We start from the raw sequence: 12,947 nt of genomic DNA on the forward strand, positions 1-12,947 counted from the left end.
TGTGAGTGAAGCAGGTTCTGGACATCACCTTTTTCAATCTCTTTTAGTCCTAGATCGAAGCCCTAGAGTTTGCAGCGTGGTCTAAAATGGCGAACAGTTGATTCATTTAGACAGTACTCTCTTGCAATTTTGGCTTTGGTTATGCCTGCTTCATACTTATTTATCATATGCAACTTATCTTCTAAGCTGATCACTCTACGTTTCTTCTTGATAGCTGTAGACTTGAAATCATCCTTGTTTCTTTTAGCATTCATTGTAGGTGTAAATAACAAGAGACATAAATATCCACATGTACTTCAGGCAAGGACGGATAGTTTCTGGTAAGTGGTGAGAAGGCGCCGTCGGATAAAAACGAAGCGCTACAAGAGAGCGATACCTGGAGAGTGGCGACTCGAATTGGTTGCATATGTAGTGGGCTACATCTCGCGTCCGCGATAATTCGAATTTGGAGCGCAATAATTGGAATTTTGGAATCAAATTATAAACCGCGATAAATCGAGGTATATATGTATATTTATTTATATATATATTTATTTATATAAGGAGCCTGTGTAGCTCAGTGGATGTGGCGTTTGCACACCACCGCGCTAGGCCGCACGAAGGAAGTCTTGGTTTCGAGTCTAGTCGGCGACTAGAGGAAATTTTTCTAAGCCTTTTTTCGACCGGTTCCCGAGTTAGTCGATCTCTGGCACGGGCAAGCAGGTTTTTCCTCCCGGAAACTCGGGTTTTTCGTCCTGTAAACTCAACAAAATCGACCATAGAACCCACATTATTTCAGACATTAAATATATTGTGTTAAGGTTAGAGACCACGAGATGGCGGCACATTTGAGCCGTCTCTCTTCACTGCGTACCGCTTAATTAGTGATAGCCTTGGGCCATCTGTCTCTGATTGGGTACCAGTGGAGATTGAACTGCCCACTCAGTCTCCAAAAGTTAGATAGGGCTAAATGGCCTCGCCTACTCCCGTATATACGGGAATAAAAAGGCGTTAGCTGATTTTTTTTTTTTTTTTTGATTTATTTATATAATACAATGCTCACTGAACAATAGCATTATCATCCATTAAACAATCGTCTGCTGGATAAAAGTCAGCATTACAGGATGGACTTGATCAACAACAATGTTGATATTCCTTGGACGACACCCACCCTTCCATCAATACCTGAGGACTTTTCATACCAACAGAACATGTAACACACCATGACACCACGTCCAGAACCTTGAGTTTTTTTTTGCAAGGCAAGCTGAATGCTTCGTGGGCCTTCTGCCAAACTCTCTGCCTATCCTACTGTTGGTACAGAACAAGGTGTACCGTAACTTGTCAGACCATGACTTCCCCCCCATCTTCCAGTGTTTCTGACACCATTGTAGACATCAAACTTTGTTTTTTGGGAGTTTTTTTTTTTTTTTTTCAGAAATTAGTGGTTTCCATATAGGTATGCCACTGCCAGTACTCATCCTCTTCAATTCCCTGCGCATAGTTTAGTGATATGGAGTCAGGAACAGCCTTCATTAAATGCTTCAGTACATAGGAAGTTCTGTTTGTTCGTATAAACCGTCTCCGACGATGACGATCTCATTCCTGACAGTCTAATTAAAAACATTTAGGAAGATAATATAAGTAAATGTCACTTGCGCAGCACATATATATATATATATATATGCAAAATACTTTGTCTTGCGACACCACATGTGCTAGGAATGCTGTTGGTCAATAGTGTTCATCACGAGAAAAACAGAAGGATCTTCTTAAGTTTGATAAAGGGCTTATTGGGGATGCCCGCTTGGCAGGAGCCAAGATTTTGAAAACAGAAGAGCTGACAGTTTCTCAAAAGGTGAAATATCCCGTGTGTTTATTCATTTGAAAAATAACCCACATTGCTTGTCTAAGAAAAGCTGGCATCCCCAATAAGTCCTTTATCAAACTCCAAAAGATCCTTTTTTTGTCGTGATCAACACTATTGACCAACAGCATTCCTAAGTAGTTGCCTAGCACATGTGTTGTCGCATGACAAAGTATTTTGCATATATATATATGTAGAAAGTATTTTACCTTGGGTATGATAAATGTTAAAAATACCAAGTTAAACCTGGTTTTACTCCATTTCCCAACTTGGGAAATGGAGTAAAACCAGGTTTAAAATTGCTTGGTATTTTTAACATATATATATATATATATATATATATATATATATATATATATATATATATATATATATGCTGCGTAAGTGACATTTACTTTTATTATCTGCCTAAATGTTTTTAATTCAGCTAGTTGTGTGGGTGGGTGTGCGCGCGCGCACAGATCAAACTTAAAGTATCCCTGTTAAAGGTCTTGTGGAGATCACCCAGTGATCCAAATGCTTTAAAACTTTGCAGAAATACACTATGCATTATGCGATAGATATCTGAGAGAGAACAAAATGAAAGTTCCAAAATTCACCACCACAGACGCCGTATGATGTACTAAATGTATAGTAATATTTCTGTGTAAGGAGGAAGGTGACAAGCATAAATAACACAATTTATTTCTATTATGTATACACGATTGTTCACTGTGCTAACAGTTGCATCCTTCAGTTTGTTCAACAGATGTCAGAAAAGGAAAAAATAAACTGATGCTGCATCCGAGCATCGCATGTTCGTACATGCCATTGGGATCATCCTGATGACTTGCCAAACAGTAAATTTGAGGTAAATCTGTGGTATCATTCCCGAGTTGAGACTCAAGTTATACAAATGAGTAGGCCTAGCCAATTCAGCTGTGTGCATATATACACACACACACGAGGTCCAACACAAAGGGAAAAAAAACGAGACTGTACCTGTCTCTTTTTATTTAACAAATTGATAAAATCAACTATGATCTTCAAAATAGTTCCCTCCTCAGTTGACACAGCTGCATACGATTCCGCCAACGTTCAAAGCAATTCTGGAGATCATTTTCTAAAAAACTGTTGAGGATCTCTGTCGTGTTTTTTTTTTTGTTTTCACATCTATCAACAAAAAATCTCTGGGAAGAGGTAGAAGTTGCAGGGAGCCAGGTCTGGCAAACAGAGTGAGCGCTCAAGCACAGTGATGTTGTGATTAGCTAAAAACTACTTCATAGACAAAGCATTGTCTTGGTGAAAAATCAAACCGTTTCTCCACAATTCTGGTTGTTTCCTTCTTATGCATTCGCGCAATTCTGCCAAGACTTCAAGGTAATACTTGAAATGATGATTTACCATTTGGCCACTGGGAACCCACTCTGCCATTACAATACCTTGGATATCAAAGAAAACAATCAACATGACCTTGCACTTCGAACGACTGATGTGTTTTTTTTTTGGTCTTGGAGATGTTTGCTAACTTCCACTGCATTGATTGTCACTTGGCTTCCGGATCACATGTAAATATCAAAGTTTCATCACAATTAATTACCGAATTCAACAAACCTGGTTCATCCTTAATGCATTGCAAAAGGGCCAAACACAGTATGTCCCTTTTAAAGTTACTAATCAACTGTTAAAACTATTTGCTTGACCTCTGGTGTTAACTCACTACATCAAAGCTAGTCCTGTTGTTATTATTATTATCTATTAGGTTACAAAGTTAATTAAACTGGAGAGTAACATGTTCATACAGAAAATAATAGATAAATAAATAAACAGAAAATAAAATTACTTATATAAGTATACATAGAAATTGCAACTGGTATGGATAGTGGCCAATAAAAATTGCCTAGAGTCCTAAAGTCAGGGTTTGCTGGAAACTGGATGTACAATCTCTATCCTTAAAAAAGGACACAAATGACACAATAAATGTAATGATTTTGGTTTAGCAGGCCTTTCAAATCACACTCTTAACGCCCTACATCGATTTGATTGGAAAAGTACTTGTTCTTTGCATCATACAAAAACTTGGTATAACGGAAATTTAAAGAAGCCTGTGAAATTTTGATTAACTACTCTAATCTTAATAATATAATAATGGCAGCTTAAAAATTCCAATTTGGATGGCACACATTCAGCCAACTTAGTTTCCAGCAAACCCTGACTTTAGGACTCTAAGCAATTTTCATTTTTATTGGCCACTATCCACATCAGTTGCAATTTATATGTATACTTATATAAGTAATTTTATTGTCTTTATCTATTATTTTCTGTATGAACATGTTATTCTCCAGCTTAATTAACTTTGTAACTTAATAGATAATAACAGGACTTTAGCTTTGATAGCTTTTTTTTTTTTTTAACACCAGAGTTCAAGTAAATAGTTTTAACAGTTGATCAGTAACTTTAGCATGCCATGTAGATTGTAGTGCAGCTTGTTTCTTTGTGTATATATACCATCATCATCAAATTCCTGCCATGTACCCTCAAGGGATGTACAGGATATGATAGTACTACATGAAAAAAATTACATCATTATTAATTTCCTATCTACAATTTTAATCCAAATCAGTCTGTTACTTGTCAAGAACTCCAACATTATCAGATCTTATATTTCTATAGTCTAAAGCACTTTGTACCGTATCAATCCACCTATATCTTGGTCTTCCTCTGGGTCGTTTTCCTGCCAAACTGGCAGAGAACACTTGTTTTGCTAATCTTTCCTCGCCCATTCTGTTTAAGTGACCATACCACCTGAGATTAGCTCTGCTAAAGCATTCCTGGATGCTGACAATGTCAAGTTCTTTCCTAATAACTTCTGACCCAGCTCTCAGATCCATAAGTTAAAATTGGTTTGAACACTGTCTTGTATACAGCTAATTTAGTGTTCCGACTAATTTCTCTCTTATTCCATATGAATTTATTCAATTGACTTCCCACCATACCAGCATTGCTGATTCTGTTGTCTATTTCTATATCTATATTTAATTTACCATCTTCAGTAAAAATCGTGTCTAAATAGTTGAAATGTTACTTGTTCCACATGTTCTCCATTCACAACACAGTTGACATTTTCAATGATTCTGCCTTTTATTGTCTTTGTCTTTTTATTGCTGACCTTCATACCATATCTATTACAACAGCTATTCAATTTAGTCAGAGAATCTTGCAGACTTGTAGCGGATTTATTTGGAAGTATAACATCATCCGCATAAAGCAAAGAGCTGACATTAACATCTCCAATTTTGATATCATGTTTAATACCACTTTCCTTCATAATGTGATCCATATAGATAATGAATAACAGAGGGGATAATGTACATCCTTGTCTCACACCAGATTTAACATTAAACCATCTTCCTGTACATCCTTCAATTCTAACTAGAGTTACAACTCAAATAAAGACTAAGTATTGCTTGATATAATGCCCCACTGACACCATATAACTGCAGCGTATTGAATAGCTTCTCTCTTGGCACCTTGTCATATGCCTTTTCCAGATCGACAAAACTTAAATACAGATCTTTGTTATATTCCCATGCTTTCTCGACTATTTGTTGTAAAGTGAAGGTCTGATCCTGACAGCCTCTATTTGGCATGAATCCAGCTTGTTCTTCACCAAGCTTTTCTTCCACAATTCTTCTCAACCGTTTCTCAAGTATACTTGCATAGATCTTGCCAGGAACACTCAGTAGGGAAATACCTCTGTAATTCTCACATGCAGTTTTATTTCCCTTTTTATATATGGGTACTATGAGAGCTCTACTCCAATCATCGGGAATTCGTCCCTCTGTCCAGGCTTTCTGAACTATGCAGTGCAGCCACTGTAAGACTCTTATACCACCATACTTCAGCATTTCTGGTCGAATATCATCTACTCCTGCTGCCTTTCCACATTTCAAGCCTTTGATGGCTTTTTCTACTTCAAGTATTATTATTATTATTATTATTATTCCTGATACCTCCAAGGAGTCCGAAGACTCATCGTGGGAGGACATCTACAATTCTCTCTACACCTAACCTCTACTACGAATCATCTCCATCAACGCCATCTACCGCCCACTTCCAACACCACCACAACTAGTAATTTTTGTCTGTAAATTGCGTGTGTTCTGATGGGCCGATTTGTATGTATGCGGGATGAAAAACCCGAGTTTCCGGGAGAAAAAACCCTGCTACCTCCATATGAGATCGGCTAACTCACCTTCGATTGAAATCGACCAGATAAAGATTCCTCCCGTCGCGACGAGAATCGAACTTAGGCCTATTCCAATCGAAGGGCGCAATGTACCGTCGTTCTTCCAATTGCGCTACGGAGGCAATTATGGATATGTATTCCTGACTGCATGCCTGGTCAGCGTTTTTTACCACTGTGCTGTCATCACAGCTTGTTCCATTTGGCAGTTTTTCAAAGTAATTACTCCATACTTCAAGGATATCTTTTTCTCCCGTTTTCATGTCACCTTTATCATCTCTAATTCCTTTTACAGCACTCTTTCCTCCATTCTTAAGCTTTTTCAACAACCTCCAGAATATTTTGCCACCTTCTTGATATTTATTTTCTATATTCTTCCCAAAGTCCTCCCATGACTTTTGTTTAGCTAGTTTTACACAGTGTTTAGCTTTCTTACATTTGTCTCTGTATTCTGTAAGAGTAAAAGCTGACTTATTTGCCAGGAACTTTTGATATGCTTTCTTCTTTTCCTTCACTGCCTCTTTAACTTCCTGTGTCCACCAGGGAGTTCTGATTTTTTTTATCCTTACAGACAACCTCACCACATGCTTCTCTGGCAGAATCAATCAATGGTTTCTTCAGAGTTTGCCACTGAATCTCCAAGGCTTGATTCCTGTTCTCAAGCTCTTCCATTTTTTCTTCAATAATCTTTGTGTATTTTAGTCTACACCTCACATCTGAGAGCTGCTCAACTTTTATTCGCTTTAAAACTTTCTTACATGTTATTCTTTTCAATATGAAATTCAATTTTATCCTGCTCAAGACTAATTAGTGATCACTTCCAATTTCAAATCCTCTGTACACTCTGGTGTCCTGCACCAGGGAGAAAACATCACTATCAACAATAACATAGTCAATGAGACTTTTCTTATTCCTAGCCTCTTCTCTCCATGTGAATTTGTGCACATTTTGATGTTGGAACATGGTGTTAGTAATAACCAGTCCATGTCCTGAGCAGAAATCCAACAGATATTTGCCATTATTATTAGCTTTGCTCTTTTCTCCAAATTTTCCCAAAATATTTTTGTATGTCTCACAATCATTTCCTACTCTGCTATTTAGATCCCCAACAAGGACCAATTTTTCATTGTGTCAGTTGCTTTTTCTAAAGCCTCAAAAAATTCCTCCACTTCTACCTTAGTAGAACCTTCTGTGGGACCATAGGCACAAATAAGTCTCATTGTCCAGTTCCCCATTCTCATATTTGCCCACATTACTCTACTTGAGACTGACTGCCATTCGAGAAGATTAGCCTTGTATTTTGTGTTGAATACTATGGCTGCTACTCCTTTTCCATGATTGTCATTGCCTGAATATAACATTTTGTATTTATTGCTCAGAAAGATCTCACCAGTTTTGGTCTTTTTTGTTTCAGTCACCCCTATTATGTCGATCTGGTACTTATCTAATTCCTCAGCTAGCTCCATTTCTTTGCCATTCAGGCTTCTTACGTTGATAGTACCGATCTTTAACTCTGGTGATGTTGAGTTGGGGTTTATTTTCAGATTTGTTCCAGTAGCTGACTTTTCGCTGTTTGCCCTGGTAAAAACAATGTGGGCCTTGTTTAACCAGGCAACGCCCCAGCCGGCATGAAATTTTGTCATGTTGTACCATCATTCTATATTTTGGTTTAACCAATAAGTATACAATTTGGTCGGCTAAATCCCAAATTGCCACCCCATCCTCGTCCGTTCAGTATCCAAGTAGATACCCAACAGGGTGCACCACGAGGAGGTGAGGATTGGACATTAGGTCAGAAGCCCTGGTCAGTTCTCCGCATTCCTTTAAAGGCTATGTGGAGGTCTCCTCTCAGTTATACAGCTTTGACCCTTACGCACCCTGTGTGTGCGTGTGTGTGTGTGTATGTGTGTATATATATATATATATATATATATATATATATATATATATATATATATATATGTATGTATGTATATTCCAGAAGATGACCTTAATGTGAAGGTCGAAACGTCAAATGTGTATTTTGATCACCGCATAAGCATGACAGAAAGGACTGTCGAAATGAACTTTCTCAGCTACAGCTTGAACACCCAACCTTCTGTGTTTTCGAATCACATCTCACACTTTTTTAACATTGTCATCGGTAACTGCTGTGTGTGGGCAGTCTGAGCGATCATCATCTCTCAACTTTCAATGCTTTTCAAAAATGTGTGCACAAGACATGCACTCTTGACCATTAAAGTCTCAATCAATAATCGAGTTTGCGTCATAGATCTCTTCAGTCTATATATATTGATGTTAACTCGCTTCACTCTTGCACTCCAACATTTTTCGACTGATGGTAAGAAAACATCTCTATCTGAGCACGCATCCACTCATAAAGCAATGGAGTTGAGCGTTGTCTCACAGTGGCGGGTTAGAACATGCTCTATTACCATCTCTTTGTCTCTCCTCTCCAAAGATATGGGGTTAGTCTCATTTTTTTTTGTGTTGGACTTCATGTGTGTGTGTATTATATATATATATATATATATATATATATATATATATATATATATACACACACATTCCTCCCAGCAAAAAGTTGTAATAACTATATTACATTAGTGGAATGAAGTGGAATAAAGTTCATAGAATCTTGAAATCTTGCTTCAGAGATCAAATATGGTATTTTTGAAGGCACTTTACGCTCCCAAAAAAAGCAGGATGATGATAGCACATTGTGTGATAAAAATTGCTTTATAATATTCAGTTAATGTCCTGGCACAAACCTTATAAGTTTTCGTGGTTACTGCTGCAGCTGCATGAAATGATTACTAATTTCAATTGATTAATATGCCAGCGTATGATAACACTTTGCTGGAAATCTGTTATCTCTATACTGCATTACTCCATTTTGAGTACCATGATTCTCACTATAGCAAACTCCTAGAACACAGGACTAAATTTGTTATAATGGATATCTTGCAATAGTGAATTTTCTTTAGAACTGAACTGCGTCCATAGCGTTTCACAGTCAGGATTTTTCAGCAGTTTGCTATAGTGAGAGCCAACAGATATATACAATCTGACAGAAAAATGGAAGGCCGGGATATAAATTTTGCAATGCAATGTACATGCATGAATGATACTTAGGTATTTAGATTTTTTTTTTTTGGTCCTTTTAGTCATCTCTTGCTATATTGTAAAAATGATAAATATCTTAATTTCTCTCTAAGAAAAATTGCCTAGTTTTATTTTTTCTCACTTTATAATTTTATTAATTTTTATTTATAGCCAGGACTTCAGAAATACCACTTAAATTCAATGGTCACAAAAAATTCTATTCAAACACAGTACGAACTGTGGTAAAAGATATAAACACACATTTATCGCTAGTACATTTTTTTTTTTTTTTATTTATTTCACTGCCTACCACAACCAATTACCAGTCTTCCAAGACAAAAACTTAATTTCACTTTCTCACTTATTGAAGTACACTGCAGGTGCATTTTGGAGAGGAATTATGTAAACAGTGCCTCTCTGATTTTATCTATGTATCTCATATGCTGGACAAGTTTCTCTTCATCTGAAATATCTGTAGAAGCATCTAAAAGAGACTCCCTACTGAAGTCTGATTTCCTTAAGTAATTTTTCTTTAAAGACATCATTGCAGACATCATCAGCAATAACCAACAAATTCTTTATTATTATTATTAGACACCTCCAGGGAGTCCAAAGATTCATCGAGGGAGGGCACCTGCTTTACAACTCTGTCTCTGCCACTCAATCCACCAACTGACCGCAACTACATCAACGCCATCTACCGCTGTCCACCACCACTAGTATTTCCAAAGACAATCACAACATCCATGCCCACAGCAGGATTCAAACCTGCAGCCTTTTGGCTGGAGAGCGGATATGCTAACCACTCGGCCAGCCAGGCTGGCATATTTGATATCATTTTGATACTATTCTACGACTGAGTCTATGAAGGTTTTGGAAATCAGTAAATGGTTATTGAATTTAGTTTTATTATAGGCTGTATTAAAAAGCACTTCAGGTTTTCAACCATTATAGAATCCATTTTTCTTTGGAAAGCAGTTTATTTCAATTTCAAAGCAGATTCAATTTTTGGTCAAGTCTATGTTATAGTATTTTCTGTGAAAATTGAATGTCTCACGAACCCTGCATGTCTTTACTTTAAAAAGGCCTTAAAAACTCTGCAGTAATCTAAAGTTTCTTTTAGAAGTCCCAGGATATTTTTCATACATTATAGAATGCAACTTCATATTTGCAGCACACACACACTCTTGAACTGTTTGAGTGATTGATCATGAAAGCACATCGTGAGTTTTTAGTTGATGACACAATAGCACTCTTTTCTCCAGTGGTTTTAACATTTTCTGGTTCCTTATCTTCTCCATCAATTTCTCCCTTAACAAAATTAAATGTAGTTTGCATTTCCTTTCATTTATTGGCAGAAAAACAAATGAAATTCTGCCTTGCTACATTAATTTTTGTAATGGTATGACTGACTTTTATAACAATGGCAGCAACTTGCAAGTTATGCAAAATAAAATGTTGTTTTAAACTATTTCAAAATTAATCTGTGGATGCATGGTAGACTAGTTTATAACAGAGTCAGAGATAAACAGTACCGCTTGTGGCACTATTTATGAAGTAATGGAATTACTTCACATTTCAGAGATACCTTGCTGCTGTCTTTTTACAATTTGTACAAGTATCTTTGTACAAATTCCAGGAAAAAACAGTCTATGAAGGAATTAACTTATTAAATTATTTACATAAGATACTATCTACTGATTGAAAATAAGACTTTTTTTTTTATTCCATGATCAAATAACTTGATGGTGAATGAAATGTTTTAAAAAAGTAAATAAATAAAATGTAACTAGAAGAAAATAAGGCAATACATTTTGAACATGGCCAAAAATTCACTCCACTTTTCTCTGATAACTTGCCCAGGTGAGTGAATTTTTGGAGTACTGTTTATAATTATTTGCTTTGCAATTTCACATTCATTTGGAGTGGAAAGTATGACTTTTTTGGTCAACTGGTTTGTTAAAATGAGTGTCTTTAAAACTGAAGAATTGCTAAGTACTTTACTAGCTTATACAGACAAACAATATTTAAAAACTTTTTTATTAGCCATTCTGCTTTAAAATGCAAAATGTTTTCCAGTATTTACAGTTGGCTTAAAAGTAGCTCTACAAGCTGATAATTCCTTGTTAGTATACACTGACACATCTTCCTCTGACCACTTATAAATACAATATTGCTAATTCTACAAGTTTTTTTTTATCATTCATCATATCAACAAATCCATACACACACCATACATACATACATACATACACGCACGCACACATCGAATGTTATATTACAGGAAATTGCACACATGATGGTATGTCTTTATAAATCAGTCCTGCTGAATACCATAAAAAATGCTTTCTTTTTGGTCGGAAACATATTCAGGAACAAAAATGCCACAGCCTAGCTCCAAAGGTGGGGAATTAGATTGGAGAATATCAGCTACATTAGTAATTGGTATCTATTGTATTTAGAATTTATTTTTCCTATCTTGATCATCCTTTCTTTCTTTGCAGGAATATCAAAATTATGTCAGTTAAAAGCACTGAATACATTCTAGTTTTGGCAAATTTTGATGTATAAAATTGCAGTTACATTTATGAGATAAGTGACTTCTATTAGCAAAAACCTAACCTCTACCCAAGTTATATATTTACACCCTACATTTTGCATATTAAAAATTCACTCAACCAAAAAACATAATTAAAAGTCACAAATTTTCAAGCATAACAATTTTCTATAACAATTGCAAATGAAATTTACAAACCTGAATATTACACTTTTAAGATTGCATATAAATTAACAATGAAAAATTATGAAAATTTTGAACAACTCTATTCACAGATAACCACCTAATTTTGAATAGGTGTAACATTTGAATGAAAATCAACCTCACAAATTCCTTACACAGAGGCACACATTTAAGGCTATATTTCGTTCTGATTATCTCTTCAAAGGCACTCAGTTATAAATGAGCAGTTTTATCTCACAAAAATGCTTTAGAGTAAGGCAGTTTGTTCTATACATATGAAACCTCACAGTCTTCATTTATTGGCTATGAAATCATTCATTTGCAACACTCATCTGTAGGTCAAAATCACAACTTATGTAAGCAATATAAATTCCTAAATTAAATACCGAAAATATATCTTCTTCGAACTAATCCAACTTGTACATTAAACGTATAAAATAGTTTCTTTGTTGTATGAAGGTGAATTGTAATGGAGTAAATAAATTATTTATAAGAGGCACACTGGCAATGGTATGGAAAGCTGATTAGCGCAGTAAGAAGCACTTTTAATCACAGAATAAAAAAGGACCTGCATTTCAGTGTTAGCAATGATTACACTAGAGTGTCGTCACAAAGTCGCTATCCAAAGTTAAAGCAAATTAGAAAAGCCCTGCTTCCTTCTTTAGGCAAGACTGTTTCCAAGATGGTAAATCATAGAACTTTTCTCGTTTCATTCCTAAGGTTTCCTAAAATAAAATAAATAAATAAATGACTGTGTTCCTATTTAAGAAAATAAACATCATTAGCAGAGTTACATTATTAAAAATATAATAATTTGTCTTGATATCTTCTGCATCAGAAATAATTACCAGTAAAAGAAAAATTAAGATTCCGTTTTGGTTTTTCTTTACATAACTCACTAGACAACACTAGTATGACAGACTTAGTCACTATAACAAATTTTAGTCACAGATTTGTTATAGTTGAGTAATCCTCTGACTTTTTCATTATTTATTCAGCAAAGAAGATTAATAACACATATTTTAAATGAA

General features: G+C 35.6%; 1 protein-coding gene across 3 annotated transcripts in view; it reads right to left on the reverse strand.

Annotated features, from left to right (window-relative positions):
• Window positions 1-11,197: 11,197 nt before the first annotated feature.
• Window positions 11,198-12,947, reverse strand: part of LOC150109453 (uncharacterized) — a 710,474-nt gene continuing 708,724 nt past the window's right edge. For all 3 annotated transcript variants that reach the window (XM_090413228.1, XM_090413221.1, XM_090413233.1), the window contains exon 35: window positions 11,198-12,641. In XM_090413228.1, the coding sequence (XP_090269354.1) occupies window positions 12,555-12,641 (87 nt within the window). In that variant the 3' untranslated portion in view covers window positions 11,198-12,554. The remainder of the gene's footprint in view (window positions 12,642-12,947) is intronic.

Source organism: Typopeltis vanoorti, chromosome 2, assembly GCF_054136105.1.
Source record: "Typopeltis vanoorti isolate ZY-2024b chromosome 2, IOZ_Tvanoo_1.0, whole genome shotgun sequence".
Classification (NCBI taxonomy): domain Eukaryota; kingdom Metazoa; phylum Arthropoda; class Arachnida; order Uropygi; family Thelyphonidae; genus Typopeltis; species Typopeltis vanoorti.